Source organism: Rhamphochromis longiceps, linkage group LG6 (genome assembly GCF_057381845.1).
Source record: "Rhamphochromis longiceps isolate RC_006_pf linkage group LG6, R_longiceps_female_GT1.1, whole genome shotgun sequence".
NCBI lineage: Eukaryota > Metazoa > Chordata > Actinopteri > Cichliformes > Cichlidae > Rhamphochromis > Rhamphochromis longiceps.
The window spans coordinates 36,581,044-36,598,062 of record NC_140562.1 but is presented as its reverse complement, the minus strand read 5'-3'; the positions used below and the strand labels follow the sequence as shown (position 1 = coordinate 36,598,062).

At 40.3% G+C, this 17,019-nt stretch overlaps 1 protein-coding gene across 3 annotated transcripts; it reads left to right on the top strand.

Annotated features, from left to right (window-relative positions):
• The first annotated feature begins 855 nt into the window (after positions 1–855).
• tnpo2b (transportin 2b) lies at positions 856–14,908 on the top strand. 3 transcript variants are annotated; one of them, XR_014912163.1, is made up of 25 exons: positions 856–1,046; positions 1,685–1,784; positions 2,013–2,088; positions 2,236–2,385; positions 2,620–2,726; positions 2,848–2,981; positions 3,096–3,177; positions 3,837–3,959; positions 4,051–4,169; positions 4,272–4,332; positions 4,424–4,595; positions 5,395–5,547; positions 6,702–6,927; positions 7,015–7,186; positions 7,276–7,470; positions 7,556–7,714; positions 8,248–8,341; positions 8,434–8,532; positions 8,644–8,739; positions 8,857–8,932; positions 9,262–9,361; positions 9,468–9,542; positions 11,186–11,315; positions 11,424–13,182; positions 13,224–14,908. XR_014912163.1 is itself a non-coding variant. In XM_085410481.1 (24 exons), exons 2-23 carry the CDS (start codon positions 1,686–1,688, stop codon positions 11,291–11,293), a joined length of 2,676 nt encoding a protein of 891 aa, XP_085266607.1. In that variant the 5' UTR covers positions 856–1,046; position 1,685; the 3' UTR covers positions 11,294–11,315; positions 11,424–14,908. The 3 variants fall into 3 exon arrangements, 2 of the variants coding, with proteins under 2 accessions (XP_085266607.1, XP_085266608.1); XM_085410481.1 differs by having other exon boundaries at positions 11,424–14,908; XM_085410482.1 differs by having other exon boundaries at positions 8,254–8,341; positions 11,424–14,907.
• Positions 14,909–17,019: the final 2,111 nt, after the last annotated feature.

Below are 17,019 nucleotides of genomic sequence, written 5' to 3'. Positions count from 1 at the left end.
TTTTTTTTTTTCTTTTGGGAAGGGGTGGGGGGGGGGGGGGGGGGTTTCTTTTTCGAACCTAGGACCCCTGTGGCAACAGTGCTAACCACTGTTCCATCTTACTACCGTGTATTACTATAGATAAAGCTAAAATTAGTCATTTAATTAAGTAGTAATATGTGAAGCATGAAAGTGTACATATTAATTAATATTTATCATCCAATAATATCACACATATCATATGATAATGCAATAGTGGGTACGTTATATATTTTAGACATGTTTTGAAAACTTTAGTACAATTACTTATGGAATTATAACTTTTACTTAAGTAAAATCGTCTAAATACTTGTCTAAGCACTTTACAAAGTACTTAATTTGAGTGTAGTGCCACTCTTCAAACAATACATATGTCTGAAGGCACAGGAGCCCTTGAATGTATACACAGTGTTTTCAGTGCCAGTTTTAACACTGTATTTACCTTGCTCATATCTCCTCTGTGCCATACCGGTGACAAAAATCACGGAGACGCTCATGATTGTGATTGTTGATGGGCCATCATCTCTGGTGACAGTGTTTTTCTGTCAACGCCCTGTCTCACTTCATACACATAGCTAACAGGCTAGAGGCGTTGAATATGGCTCCATCTAGTGGAGAAAAATGAAACCGCACAAACCGACGTAGGTATATTGTATAATCTGCTCCGTTCACGGAATAAAATGTTATCATAATTTTATAATCATACATGCATTATTAATTAAGCGGCAAATGCTCATAAATGCTGAACACAGACTGAAATAACAGTAATACTTAAAGTTGTTTACGTCTCTTTCACCTCGCTCGAATACGGAAGCCGAACGTGATCATACAGATCACCCGGCTTGATTGCAAGGCATGCAATCTCTGTCACATACCAACTAGCATAGCAACCACGTAGATCTACTGCGATTAGAAGTTTGTATTTACCTACACAGACCGCGGATATATATATTATTTAATGTTAGTTGGTACATTGCATCTGCGCGGTTGTCTGTAGGAATATAGATCTACCACATCGGAGAAACCAGGTAAAACCTTTCGCGGTACTTTCAGGATGCTGTTAGCTAGCGGTGCTACTGATAGCTGCCGGGGGAAAGGGGGGGTTGGTGTGCGGCTGCCTTGTTATGCATATTAATTGAACCCCTTTAGCGGCTTTTGTGGCTTGGATTAAAACATAACTGTGGCAGCCGGGTAGTTGATGTGAGAAAGCGTTTCGGCAATCAGTGAATCGTTTACCTGTTACTGCGACGCCAGGCTAGCTTGCTAGCTGATGGAGCGAGACATTTGCGCCTTTACCGTCTGGGCCTCACGTAGAAAAGGTTCTTAGGGTCACGGTTGATAGTTGTTGATGTTTGGCTACTTATTCGTGAAGCCTTAAATGACCACTGGTTGTTGGTGGTCCTCGCCAGAAATGTCAAATGTTCATAAACGCCACTGCTTCCGCAGCACTGTTTTGCTACGCTATACATATTTACACTGACTCCAGCATTTTGACTCAAATTACGATTCAAAGAACCGGTTTTGAGGCTATTTTAGAATTTGATGCTTTTAATAAGTCAGCATAATTCATTTGTTCTGTAGTCATTACATGGCGTTTTGATTTGTAAGATTACAGGTGCTGCAGTGAGCCCCTAAACGGGTAACGTGTGTGTGTGTTCTGTTGTAGGATGGAGTGGCAGCCGGATGAACAAGGTCTGCAGCAAGTGCTTCAGTTACTCAAGGATTCCCAGTCCCCAGACACAGCAACACAGAGAGCTGTGCAAGAAGTATCCTTACATCTGGCTCTGTATGTGTGTGTGTTTGACAGTTAGGGTGAGAGGAGAAGGTGTGAAATGTTGCCTCCCCCATGAGAGCTGGTGTGTCAGTTTGGAGGACAATGAGAAGATACTGTTTGTTCAGCTTGCATCAAGTGTCTGTGAAATGAAGGTCTGTGAGGATGTGTGAATTCTTGCTCTGTATTTATAGATGATTCAACTCCTTAACAGACTCTGCAGAAACTGGAACAGCTTAACCAGTTTCCAGATTTCAACAACTATCTCATCTTTGTTCTCACAAGCCTAAAATCTGAAGGTGAGTTTGTGCACATCAAATTTATGATTAAAAAAACAAACAAAAAAAAAAACGCGTACTAGATTGTTTCATCTTTGCTTACCTCTCTGTATCTCACCACCTCCTTTTGGGTTTTCATGTTGCCTCTCTGCTGTCTTCCTTCTCAAGATGAGCCCACTCGCTCTCTGAGCGGTCTGATTCTGAAGAACAATGTGAAAGCTCACTACCAGAACTTCCCTCCCAATGTGGCAGACTTCATCAAACGAGAATGCCTCAACAACATCGGAGACCCTTCACCGCTTATCAGAGCTACAATCGGTGGGTGTTTCAGTCAGAGAGGGAAGCTTGAGAAATAAAAGGTTTAGTTAGATGGAGTTTTTCAGCAGTGTGAGTCAGATTATTATGGAGGTGGGTGAATTTTTGCAGGTAATATGGTTGTGTGGGAGAAAGCGTTGTATTTTCAAGATCTTTAAATGACAGAGGGTGAGTTATCCGGCTGGGTTTTAAAGCCTAATGTACTAGTGTGTAACTTTTTAACTCTTTATTATAAAGGCATTCTGATCACGACCATCGCCTCCAAAGGAGAGCTGCAGACCTGGCCAGAGCTGCTGCCTCAGCTCTGTAACTTGCTCAACTCGGAGGACTATAACACCTGCGAGGTTAGGGTTACATACCTTAAACACATGCACAGCCTTGCAATGAAAATTTGGTACTATTTTGGTGATAAGGTTTGTGTCTGTTTCTTTTGTAATTTGTTTCTGATTTGTTTTTTTTTGGCAGGGTTCTTTTGGAGCACTGCAAAAGATCTGTGAGGATTCATCAGAGTTGTTGGATAGCGATGCTTTGAACAGACCTCTTAACATCATGATCCCCAAATTCCTCCAGTTTTTCAAACATTGCAGCCCCAAGATCAGGTCAGTGAAATCCAAGTCTCAGTGTCTGAATCTTGCAGAATTAGCAGTTTTCCTTTCCTCCTCATCTAAAATCTCCTTGTTAAAATTATCTCTTGTTTTTTCTTTTTCGCCAAGGTCCCATGCTATAGCTTGTGTGAACCAGTTTATCATTGGCCGAGCTCAGGCTCTGATGGATAACATCGACACCTTTATTGAGGTGAGCAATTCAACATTTTTTACTTTTACTTACGTTTTTACGAGGATCGCAAAATTTTGCTCCATGAAGGTATTTTTGTTGTTGTTGTTTGGGTTTTTTTGGGGGTTTTTTTGCGAAAGCCTCTTTTTGACTTCAAACAGAAGCTGCATGAACACGGCACTTTTTCAGCTTACTGTGAAAACACCATTTGGCGCCGCACCACCATCTGCTCAGCTGTGATATACTCTGCCACATGTGTTGCAGACAGTGCTGACAGTTTTGTAAACAATGAAGTCTGAGCTGCTCTGCTGGACAAACTATGTGATGACATAATTTCTAAAATGTTCCAAGCCAGTTTTTTTTGCCCTGTGTTCTGTAAAACAAAAAAGAAAAGGTTGCATATTTATTCCTGTTGAGCGACATGTCTGCTGTGTCAGTGATGGGCCAAAATGTTCCTAGACTCTAGTTAGTTTGTGGATGTGGGTAGATTGCCAGCACATGTAAAATAATTAAACAGACCTGCACACGTTTTATAGTAAAGGTGTAAAGCCTCATAAAACCTCTAGAATAATAAATTAATAATAAATTGTTTTTGTTCCTTCACCTTTGTTGACCCTACCTGTCTTTCCTTCCCGTTTTTAATTTGTTTTCTTTCTGTTGTTTGTTTATTTTCTATCCAGAGTCTGTTTGCTCTGGCTGGGGACGAGGACAGTGAAGTGAGGAAGAATGTGTGCAGGGCTCTGGTCATGCTCCTAGAAGTCCGAATTGACCGTCTCATCCCTCACATGCACAGCATCATCCAGGTAAAGGCCTGACTCATCTCGACCTTAAACTATGTTTGGCTGTCGCTTTCTCATCTTCTTAATCACTTGTTGTTGGGGTTTTTTTTCCCAGTATATGCTCCAGCGGACGCAGGACCCAGATGAGAACGTGGCCCTGGAGGCCTGTGAGTTCTGGCTGACACTGGCTGAACAGCCCATCTGTAAAGAGGCCCTTTCTGGCCACTTGGTCCAGTAAGTGCTCACTTTCTCCCATAGCAAGGACTGGTTTAATGATGAGATAATTTCATCTGAGTAGTAATGTGTTTCCTTATCTTTTTTTTTTTTTCTTTTCAGACTGATACCTATACTGGTGAATGGGATGAAGTATTCTGAAATAGATATCATTCTACTAAAGGTTAGCATCCTCTGGACAAATCTGGCATCTCTTCTTGTGTTTTGCTGTTTACCTGTGTTCTGAATTCACCTTGAGCTCTGATCTCCTCCAGGGTGATGTTGAAGAGGACGAGACGATTCCAGACAGCGAGCAGGACATCAAGCCTCGCTTCCACAAGTCCCGCACTGTCACCCTGCAGCATGAAGGAGGGGAGGGCGAGGAGGGGGAGGACATCGATGAAGATGAGGACGATGATGATGACACGCTGTCTGATTGGAACCTACGTGAGTTTCGCATGCAAAGTTAGAATTAAAGTTAGATTAGATTTCCTTACCAAAACAAGTAAAATGGAGCAGAACAGCACAAAAAATTAAACGTAGAACTAAATTATTAATAAAGAAAAGGTTCTTGTGAAATCTTTTGTGACATAAAATAATCTAAGCATTAGAAGGAAAGAGGTAGGACTGGGTGATCTTTTGAACATTATTTTAAAATTAAGGTTAAAGTAGAATAGAATACAAGGATGTTTGATTGAAAAGGGATCCTGTAGGTTTTTTGAACCTGCGTGGAAACTGCGTCATGTCAAAAACGTCTTTCAACCTAAAACCTATTATATACTGTTTTGTTGTGTAGTATTAATATTAAAAAAGTGCTTCACTTTTTTTTTTCTTCTATTTTTTTCTTCAAAACAGTACATTTGAAAATTCATGGACAAGGTTTAGGGTTAGCATTCAAAACAGTTTTTGGTTAAAGAGTGTGCACATACCGGTGAATTACTCATTACAGAAACATAAAAAATGATTTTAGCAATTACCGATACTGTTAATTGTTAATGTTTAATTATTAACCTTCATTGGGTGGTGGTGTAACAAATTTGTTAAGCGCCCCGTGTGTGTTTGCAAGAGTGTGTGCACGCGCAGGTATGTGAGAGATATGAATAGAAATGGATTGATTTCTCTGGGGAGCATTTACCAAAAAAACCCACCTACTTATCCTCTTTATTATAACCATTATAACCCTGTTGTGGTACCTTTTATTATAACATAGTTATCCAACACTGATCCTGGATTTTCCTCTTTTCAGGGAAGTGCTCTGCTGCCGCTCTGGATGTTCTTGCCAACGTGTTTCGTGAGGAGTTGCTGCCTCATCTCCTCCCCTTGCTCAAAGGCCTGCTTTTCCATCCTGATTGGGTCATCAAGGAGTCCGGCATCCTGGTGCTTGGGGCTATTGCTGAGGGTAAGATGAGGCAGAAGCACAGTAAAGGGGACTTAATATGTTTTTCTATTTTACCTGAGAAAAAATAAATTTCTAGTTTTAATCTGGGCTTTTTGTGGTACCCCAGTTCATCCACTACTGAAACAAGCCATGTTAGTTTTCTTGGCCCCTCCTTTTAAGCTAACTTGCCTATTGCTTGAACAGAAGGTGGATGGATTTTTTTTGCTACAGCCAGAGCTGTGTATCTGAGATTAGAGCAGGGCAATATGACCAAAAACATTTATCGCGATATACATTTGAAAATTTGCGATAACTATATAACTGACAATATAATTGACACTAGACAAAACATTTGACATATTTTTGAGCGCCGTGTACCACATAAAATCGTTTCGAGGTCAGTAAACACAACCAGAATTCATACAGAAGGCACACGGGATTATAAGGGGCACTGTTGATTTTCAGAAAAATCCAAGTATTGATTTTAAGTGTGCTGTATTTTCCAAAAAACACGGTAATAACGACGGCCCGCTAGCATGCTCTACCAAAAATAGTGCTTTGTTGTGTATCGGAGGGACAAAAGCCAAACCAGTTCCACACCACTGAAGTTACAGCATTTTTACAAACCAATTCTGGTTCACCTGTTTCATTTAACGATCCACTTTCGCTCTTCTCATTCTCCGTCGCCGCCATGCTTTTTCCGCCATGTGCGTATGAAAACAAAGGCACTGTGCGTTTTACCCATATTCTATCGCGATATTTCATTTTCTTATCGTTGCCCAACATTATACCGGTATTACCGTGAATGTTATGATATGGCCCAGCCCTATCTGAGATCACATTAAGGATATCTGCTCTCACTGACCAGAACCAAGAGTACAAAAACTGCCTGAAACAAAGCACTTAGAGCAATCTGAAAACTGAACCTTTGGCTCCTAGGGATTACTTTTGTATATGACAGAAAATGGGTATGTGTTGTTTACCTAGGTCCCCTCTAAAGAAAACTGATCATAGATGATAAGTTTAAGACTGTAACTATGGGGAGACCCCCCACATATTGTGTAATCTTTTATAAAACATTTTTTTTAAATTCTTTTTTAAATTTTAGAAATATCAAAACAAATTCTTTTCTCATTTCCACAATAGTGATAAATAAATTATGTTTATCCTTCCAGGATGTATGCAGGGTATGGTACCTTACTTGCCTGAGCTTATCCCTCACCTCATCCAGTGTTTATGTGACAAGAAGGCCTTGGTGCGCTCCATTGCCTGCTGGACCCTCAGTCGCTATGCCCACTGGGTGGTCAGCCAGCCCCCTGATGCTCACCTCAAACCCCTCATGACGGAGCTGCTCAAACGGATCCTGGATGGCAACAAGAGAGTACAAGAGGCTGCATGCAGGTACAGATCTTCCCTTTTCTTTGTTTTCTGTGTGCTTTCTAGTTTCTTACTAATAAGTGGTTAAACAAATTGCGTCCTTCCTCAAAGTGCATTTGCCACTCTGGAGGAAGAAGCATGCACAGAGCTGGTACCATACCTGAGCTTTATCCTGGACACCCTGGTTTTTGCTTTTGGGAAGTACCAGCACAAAAACCTCCTCATCCTCTATGATGCCATAGGAACACTGGCAGACTCTGTGGGACACCATCTCAACCAGCCTGTGAGCCCGAACGTTTTAGACACAGCTGCATGCATTTACACAAAAATGACAAAAAACAAAGACAAAAATCTCCCTCTTGTTTTGTTTAGGAGTACATACAAAAGCTGATGCCTCCACTGATAGCCAAGTGGAATGAGTTGAAGGATGAGGACAAAGATCTCTTCCCTCTGCTCGAGTGTCTGTCATCTGTTGCCACAGCGCTGCAGAGCGGCTTCCTTCCCTATTGTGAGCCCGTCTATCAGCGCTGTGTCACCCTGGTCCAGAAGACCCTTGCTCAGGCCATGGTGAACCAAACATGCATATTTAATTACTCACAATTTATGCTTTTGCTGCTTTACATAAATGACACTCGTTTTGCGTACATCTCAGATGTACAGTCAGCAGCCAGATCAGTATGAAGCACCCGACAAGGACTTCATGATTGTGGCCTTGGATCTTTTAAGTGGCTTGGCAGAGGGACTCGGAGGCCACGTGGACACACTCGTGGCTCGCAGTAATATCATGACCCTGCTTTTCCAATGCATGCAGGTGAGGAGAGCCTATGTTTGTGTGAATGCCTTTCCAGAGATCATTCAGAGTCAATGCTGTATATGTTTAAGTTTTCATTTTTAATGTTGGTGTATGAATCTCTGAGTCTCTCTCTGAATCAAATTAGCTGCATGCATGTACATCGGTATTAGTGTAATTTCATGTAATGGATTTTTTTTTTTTTTTTTAAATCCCTGGTTCTTTGTATCAGTTGTATTTAGAAATGCTCATGTAAACAGGATATTTTCCACTACTTTTCACTCTGCATTTAATTTTAATGTGAAGTAGCCAGAGGAAATGTGCTATATTTGTAGCAGAGTGCTCAGCGCTTGCAGCCATTTGATCACAGAAGGTTTATCTGGAAAGAAACACTTTTTTTTGTTTTAAACTGCTCATGTTTTGCAATGTTTTATTTTTTTCAAAATCGCAGAAGAAGGAGGAGGACAACTGCCACGACGTGTTAGATGTGCCAAATTCTTTCAGTCATTTGATGGTGTATATTCACATTACTCCTTGTCTTTCTGTCTCTTTTGTCCCAGGATACGATGCCCGAAGTAAGACAGAGTTCATTTGCTCTGCTGGGTGACTTGACCAAGGCTTGCTTTCCTCATGTCAAACCCTGTATCGGTAAACATTTAGCTGTCTGTTACCCTTACACACCTGTACATACATATACGTATCCCATAATTCTACTTTTTAACATTTTGTGTCTCTCTTAGCTGAATTCATGCCAATCCTCGGAACAAATCTGAACCCAGAGTTCATCTCCGTCTGCAACAATGCTACCTGGGCCATAGGAGAGATCTGCATGCAGATGGGTACGTGGAAGAAGCCCAGTTTTTGTTCTATGTATTTATGCTAACTTTTTGATGTACGGCTGTACAGTGTGAGATGTCGTGTGTCTCATTTTATTTTTATTTCTCTGTCAGGAGTGGAGATGCAGCCATACATTGCTATGGTTCTGAACCAGCTGGTGGAGATTATTAATCGACCCAATACTCCCAAGACCCTGTTGGAGAACACCGGTATATGATTTCACAGATCATTTTATACATGCTTTCAAGGGGAAGGGAAGGGACTTGTACAGATACAAATATGCATTTATCTAAGAGCAGGTTTGACTCATCTCTGTTCTCTTCCAGCAATCACCATTGGCCGGCTGGGCTATGTGTGTCCTCAGGAGGTCGCGCCCATGTTGCCGCAGTTCATCCGACCCTGGTGAGAGATGGTTTGATTCTGAGTCTGAAAAGTGAGGTTGAAGTGAAAATGCAGACTTAAGATACTTTGTTCTAATGGATGCATTATCATTTACATAACTTCATTCTTTAAATGATTTCCAGAATTGTTACTAATTCCTTGGGAATAAGAATTCTTTTCTTCAAGCCCAATAGCAAAATAAGTCGTCTTTCACAGTGACACAACAGTTTGCATGTCTCCCATAAATTTTTGATTTGGTTTATCTCTTATTAAAATGGGACTTGTGAACTCACAATTCTGGCAGCATCATGCTTAGCGGTCACTAACTGGTTAATAATTGCACAATGCAGGTGTACGTCTCTCCGAAACATCCGAGACAACGAGGAGAAAGACTCCGCCTTCCGTGGGATTTGCATTATGATTGGCGTGAACCCTGGAGGTGTGGTGCAGGTGAGACACTGCTCATTGCAGTCATTAGGATTCACAGTGTGCGTATTTGGCTGTAAATTAAATCAAAAGATAGTGTTGAGGTTGATCTCTTCCTGTGTTTGTTCAGGACTTCATCTTCTTCTGTGACGCTGTGGCCTCCTGGGTCAATCCTAAAGATGACCTGAGAGACATGTTCTACAAGGTGAGGGTCCACCTCATTTTAAGGGGCGAGTTCTTGTTTCCACAGCTAGTACCATCCTTCTGTCTCCTCTCCCTCTGAGAGTGACTCGGTGTGAGGTGCAGTGACCTTAGGCGCAGCAGAGTGTTAACTATGAACCTCAGCAGCACAGACAGGGATGTTTCTATGCAGAAAAACTGACTGCACACATTCCCCTCAGGGTCCATCACATAAAGTGTGATCTAAGACTAGACAGACAAACGTCAAAGCACAAGGATCCATTCAGTAATGTTTAATTCAGTCTAATGTATCAGTGTGCTGGGCTTCATTATAAAAGGAACCCTTAATATGGATTTGGATCAGACTGATTGCATTGCAACAGAACTTGTGTAGGACCCTTCCTTTGATGCATTTGATTACTGACCTGTTTCATAATACCCCGTTCCTCTATGGCGAACAAAATGAAATTGGTAAATCTGCCTGGTCTATAAATTTACCTTTTATACTAGGGCTGTGCGATATGACTAAAATCTCATATCCTGATATAAGACATTTATTGTCCCGACAACGGTATGTATCACAAATGTTACATTTTCTGTAAATTCTGTGAATCTCGACTTGCGTGAAGTGTTTTCAGCTGGGCATCGTGTACCTGGAGTCGAGTTTTACATAAGTTGAAACGGCCGCAATTTTCTTTGAGTTTTTATTTTATGGCGTGTCTAAGGTTTATTTTTTAGCACCTGACGGCTCTTTTTAGCTTCTTGTCCGTAAACACTCTGCATGCTATTTCACGTAATTCAGTTTATTTTGAAAAATCTCAACAGGATCTTCAGATTTATTTTGAAAGGTTTATGTGGAAAACAAAGAAGCGGACAGCGGAGCCACGAGATGGTTTTACCGTCGTTGTTGCTAACGGCAACGCATAAAAACTGTCGCTTGTCCGTCCGTGGTGTGGTTATATTAAGAGAAAGCGAGAACTTTAAGAAATTCTACAGTGACCATCAAAACGATGAAAAAATATTTGCGTAAACAGTTTATTTTGCGACACCACGAAATAAATGATAGCGTAAAATGAAACGATGGACGTTTTCATATCGTCATCCGATATGCATCGTTATATCGAACAGCCCTATTTTATACTATTTTGATCTAAGCTGATTTTGGCCTAGTTTATAGTATTTTGATACTATATGACGTAGGTCTCCAGAAAATATTGGGTGATGCCTATTAGTTTCACTCCATGTCCCTGAAGGAAGTAACCACTTACTGGACACTGTTTTGCACACACATACTTTACTTAGGTGGGACTCTCTCAGCTATATACGGCTCCTTATTTAAGTTTTTGTTTTTTTATGTTCCTCTAAGAGAACTATTGCATTATTTTGAAAGTTGAATCACTGCTAACCGGCTATCTTCAGCTGGATTGCTGGCTCGGTTGTAGTTGTGGTGGTTAAAATGTGACCACAAGTGACACATTCAGTGGGTCTGTAATGCAGTAAGCAGTGGTTGCAGCATAACATATAGAGACAAAGTGGAAATTTTAGAGCAGATAATAACACAAGATCCTGAGGTTGTAATTATGCTTTTTCACTGGACTGTTTCTCGATCAGTCCACTTCTCCTGCCTGCTTGAGATATTGAAGAGATGCCATTTTTCTGTTTCCAAAGATCTTGCATGGTTTTAAGGAGCAGGTTGGGGAGGAGAACTGGCAACAGTTTTCAGAGCAGTTCCCACCACTGCTGAAGGAGAGACTGGCAGCCTGCTATGGGGTTTAGATTCTCTACACCCACCTAAGAGGTAATGCCACATCCAGCTTCATTTAAACTGCATTTTTAGGCACAAACTGCATTTGATTAATATTAACTTATTTGTGTCCATCTCTCTCTCACTTTTCGCTCCTTCCAGGTGAGCCAGCAGGAGGAGGGTGAATGGGAAACTCATCCATCTGTGTATTGCACTGCCCTGATCTGGGGGGAGGGAGAGGGATGCTATTGGCCGCTCCCCCTGATGGACGGCCCCCACGCCCTATGTGTTTGTCCATAGAGGGAGGGTAGGCGGGTGGGAGGGAGGGACAGGGAGGACACCTCTAGATTAACTAGGCAGGGACCTGACACAGAAAAACTAACTGGTAGGGACAGATAGAGAGGGACAGAGAGAAGGAGACGGAGGAGAGATGGAGGGAGAGACAGGATGGGAAAGAGGAGAGGCAGGGAAAGATACCAGCATAGAGTGAGTTCAGGGAAAGAAACGGAGGGAATTCAGTAATAAGGAAGGGAAAAAAGAGCCACAGAAAGGTCTGTTACTTGGCTTTGAGGACAGGGACAGCTGAGATTTTAATGGGATTCTTAAACTTAAGAGTAATTCTTGACCGACAGAGACAGACCAACGAACACAGACTCTCACACTTTAACTTGCACATGCTGTACATTCAGTACATGTAACAGACTGTAGGTGGCACTATAATTTAGACTTTTTAAGACCTACTACATGTAGTTAGGGACCGACAGGTGTCTAAATTCTGTTCATTTTCTGGGTGATACATTTCTTTTCCGGGGAATAGGATTCAGTATAAATTACTTCATCCATAGTCACTGAAACAATACTTAACTGTAAGATAATCTAGCTATCTTCATCTGTGTTTCCTACCTTCATTTTTGACCAGAGTGCTGCTTCACAGAGCTTTCTATCTATCAGACGTATTCCTGTCACATTTTCTACCTGATCAAACCAGAGTAAGAGAGCAGGAGGGAAAAAAACTAAGCATCTTTTCCTCTTGGCTTCACAGCAACCATTCCTCTAGGAAGGGAGGATTAGGGCTAACACATTTGTTTTCTCTCCAGAGGGGGAGGAAATATTACCAAGAAAATCACATTTTTAGTTGTCTCTGTGCAGTTTTGTGCGTGTGAATGTGCACGCGCGCACGTGTGTGCATGTGCAGTTTATAAATCCTTACTTCGGCATTCTGTGTTAACAGTCCGTGAAATGTGTATTGTTTTTGATATGGTACCGAGCTAAAACTTGACTCCCACCGCGATGTCCTTTGGCACCTGTTAACTGTGACCAAGTGTGTGTGTTTGTTTGTTTGTTTTTTTGTATGTGTGTGAGTGTGTATGTGTTTGTCTACATTCGTACTGATATCCATTTGATGCCATATCAATATCTTAAGTAAAACAGTGATTGGCAGTGTCATTGTGATCTTTATAATGTTTTAAAACTGGTCCTTTTTTTGCTGCTACTGATGATTCTTGTTTTTGTTTTTTTTTTGTTTTTTTAATATAGTGGATTTAAATTCGCACACTTAACACAAAAAATGAATTAATGCTATTTTCAGTGACTGTTAAGTTGTTTTTTTGCACTTTTTAAAAAATTTTTATTTTACCTATATTTTGTTTTTGTATGGATTTTTTTTTTTAACCTCACCCATATGATATGGTTTGACCCTAATGTCAGTGTTTGTCATACTGTGTTGCACTGTGAAATTAAGTGTCTGTGACTGGCAAAAATATCCCAATACTAAATGGCAAATAAAAATAACTTTGTGAAACTGCGACTAATCCGCACTTTTACAATGACTAACCTTGCCATATTGCTGAGTGGTACGTGTGTGCGTGTGAATGTATGTGTGTGTGTGTGTGTGTGTGTGTGTGTGTGTGTGTGTGTGTGTGTGTGTGTGTGTGTGATCCTGCATGTGTAGGTGCGCATGAGTACCTTTTTTTTTTTTACCTATGAGCATGTTTTTGATAGTTTAGTTATGATGTGTGCACAGTAGGGATGCAAATGATATTTTCTTTCTGTATTTGGAAGGGTTGTAGCCTGCCCCAGCATACTTTGTGTGCATGCTCAGTGTCGGTGTTTTCACTTTGCGCGTGTGTGTGTGTGTGTGTGTGTGTGTGTGTGCAGTTTGATGGATATTTTAGAAAAAAATGATTGCCCTTTACACACCAACACACCACCTCAAATCACAATAAGACAAGAGCACAGTACACTTAAAATAATAAAAGCTAGGACACTGCCAAAGAGCAATAGCCACTGAAATTTTAAAAGCAGACAGTGATTAGAGGTGAGCTGCTATTTCCAATAGTCACCTTGTTTGTCGTGCTGGTGTAGAGTTAGACGCACAGTGGGGCTTTTATGGATAATCATTAAGGTTTTTCCAGCAAAATTGACTACAGGGATTTTTTTTTTCCATTTGATAATCTGCCAGTGTTTTGCAGCATGTTGACATTTGGAAACACGCAGTGGTACTTGGTTTGACCTAGACTGTGACCATAGAGATAATCAAACCGATCCTTAGTTATTTCAAATATGAGATAATCTCAACCCCAGTTTAATTCTCTCGCCACTGTCTCTTAGTTCAAAGCTTGAAAACACATAAAAATGTTTGTGGTTGCTTGTTTTTTGCTTTACTGCTATATATTTTTTTTTTTTAAATCTTCATGAGCAGTTTTTGTATTGGCAAGGTCGGTGTATTTTGTTTCTTTGTCTTCTTCAGTGCCAGTCAAGATTATGATGAATTTGAAGTGAAAGTGGGGGCATCACGGCTTCTTTAAGAGGAAAAGAAGCAGTTTATGTGTCCGTTCTGTTTATATAATAAAAAGCATGATAATGTTGCAGTTTGGCAGAAAGACTTTGGTACTTTTTGTTTTTCTGTGAATTCCTCTCGCCAGTCTTGTTCCCTTTTTTGGAAGATGGGAATAGAAATAAAAATGCTTTCAGTCTATTATATGATTTATAGTTTGTGTGGAATCTCAAAAGTCCAAATGGATAGTGGAGTCGTGAAATAAATCATGACGTGCATGCTGAAGGGTGATTGTTACAGTTGCCAGTCCAGTGTTTTTTATCAAAGGATGACGGTTTGGTGTGAATTCTTAACTCTTAAAAATCCTTAGCCCTTAGGGCTTAAAAGTTTGTTTGTTTTTATGCTGTATTTTCTGTTCATGCAAAACTGAGCTGCAAACTCCATCATGTTCAGCCATGAGTTATCTCTGGAAATATTAATGTTACCAGAATTTCCTCAGGTCACCTCGTCAGGAACTCTACTTGGCACAAAGGTGGATGTTTTACAAAAGCGCACTGCAGGACTCTCAGGAAATAAAAGTAACATCGCTTGCTCTGTTTAGTTTTCACAGCAGACCTGGCTCTTGTACTGAAAAGTAATGATGCAAACGTCCCAGCTGTCCCGCTAAACTGTTACCTTTATCCCAGAAAACATTACAGTGTCTCTTAATCTGCAAGGGTCACTTATAGATCTGGAGGAACAGGAAGAACAGTTACTTTAATGTGTAGATGTTCACGGAGAGAAAATGTGGCATATTCAGATGTTTGTATCTTGTATCTGCAGTTTATTTACTTAATTTCAAATATGAACTTTGTATATATTTCACACATTTTTCACTGCTCAGTGTAGATTTTTTTAATATACCAATTTCATTTTCAAAATTAAGATGTATTGTTTTGATCATTGTAGTGCATTTCGGGCACATCTATGGAAATGCGTTTATAAAATGTTATGAGTAATATGATCCACCGCAGACTCAGACTGCAGACTGGGTCAGTGATTAAACACATTCAACATAAATGTAACATAGTACATGCATAACATTTCTTTCTCAGCTACTTTTAATTGTGAACTAAAATATCTTATACGAGTGTATATAACAACAGCCTTTAGTTCATGGATTCTGCATTTGAAGCCTCCATATTAGCATTTTGTAGCATATAGCATTAGCATGTTATACTTTTAACGTCAGTAGTGACTCCCTAAATTGCACAGCTACAATGCACAGACATACATAGGCTACTTTCTAATTATGTTGATAGAATACAAGAATTTCACTCACCAACACTGAACCACAAACATCTGGGACGTATAATTTCTCAGAGCTCAGAACTCTTTCCAGGATATTTAATGGAGATATTTCAGCCAGTTGAAGAGGTTTGTGGGAAATTAAAAAATTCTATCAGCAATAAAAAAAATTAAGTACTTGAAAAAACGCTTAAAAAGGAGAATTCGGTGACTTTTAATGACGTATAACGTGCACGAACATCCAGCTTTCATATAAACTCATACACAGTAATTTAAAGCAGCTGCACTCAATCACAAGATTTAAGGATGAGGTAATGGAGCTAATAAAATTTAATTTATACAGAGTGTTAGAGTTGAATAACACTGCATCACAAAGCTTTGTTTACAGTTTGCAAACTAGTCGAGGTACATGAGAGGGATTTAGCCTGAAGCTTGAGGTGAAGTTTGGGCAGAGAACGTTCAGGGAAACCCCCGAGTTAAGCTCTTTTCTGTCTGATCACTTCTCTCCCAGTGTTTCCTTCCTTATCTGTCCCTTTTCCGTCTCTGTACTGAGACACCATCACACGTAGATCAGCACACAAAATCTGCATCCAATGCAAAAACTGTGAGAAAGCTGGCTCGCTCGCTTTGACAGATAAAAATGTAGGCTCAGTTGTTTCTATATGTGTTTGTTTCAGCTGTAAACTGATACGAACAGGCTTTCATCTTCTGTTGGTGTCCTTATTCAGCTTTTTGTTCAATTTACAAAGTTCACAAAGAAGAAGGGAAGAGCTGATGGTCCCACAGGGCCAGATATTTTTGCCATGACCTCATGAAGACTTTAGTTACAGTTCACTCTGGTCTGGTTTTTGCTACAATGCTTGAAGAGCAAACCTACAAATATAATTTCACCTGAACAGAATGTTTTGGTTGTTTTCTGCACTAAATAATATCTAACAAGACCTTTTGGATTTATTTTTTAAAATAAAATCCAAAAGATTGTTGACCTTTAGAATTGCACATGTACACACCTTCATACTGAAATCATGTAGTTGTTTCTTTCACTAAGCTAAAGCACTTAATTTTTAAAGTTTCTCTTACCAGCAGTTCTGCTAACTAACAACTTTTGGTGGGATTAATGGAAAAAGATGCAAAGGGATGGTGGTTGAACAGCTGAACGGGTCATAGCGTTCATGAGAAACTGCCAGTTGAGCAACCTAAATCTTTCAGATCATCAAACAAATTTTAATATTAGACATCGATGTGGAAGAATTTAGGTTCTTCTTTGCAGATTTGTTGAAATTCAACCACAGTGGAGGGTTTGTGAGCATAAATGGCCCGTTTAAGGTCACGCCAAAGCGCCTCAGTTGGATTTAAGCCCACACTTTGACTATGTCACTCCAAAACCTTCATTTTTTTTCAGAGTCGTGCAGAGTTTGACTTACTGGTGTGTTTTGGATCATTGTCAACATTCCTCCACAGCAATGATAGTTGTAGCTGCCAGACAAAAGGAAAAGGGCAAATACGAGGTGTTACGTTTCGGTGTTGTCAGTGTGTTGTTTTTGGCGTGACTGTTATGTGTTTCCTGTTTTACTTTGAAAGTCTGTGTTATCTTAGTGTTTTCAGTTTACGTTTCCCTGTCTCGTCAGTTCTAATTTGCCCCAGCTGTGTTTCCCTCCTGTTGTCCATTTTCCTGATTGCTCCCTCTATGTATTT

Excerpts from the sequence above, each read along its gene's own strand:
- tnpo2b (XM_085410481.1), top strand. The coding sequence starts at position 1,686 with ATGGAGTGGCAGCCGGATGAACAAGGTCTGCAGCAAGTGCTTCAGTTA. Across the intron at positions 3,960-4,050 it reads ACATGCACAGCATCATCCAG|TATATGCTCCAGCGGACGCA; the intron begins GTAAAGGCCTGA and ends TTTTTTTCCCAG. Across the intron at positions 6,928-7,014 it reads GTACAAGAGGCTGCATGCAG|TGCATTTGCCACTCTGGAGG; the intron begins GTACAGATCTTC and ends CCTTCCTCAAAG.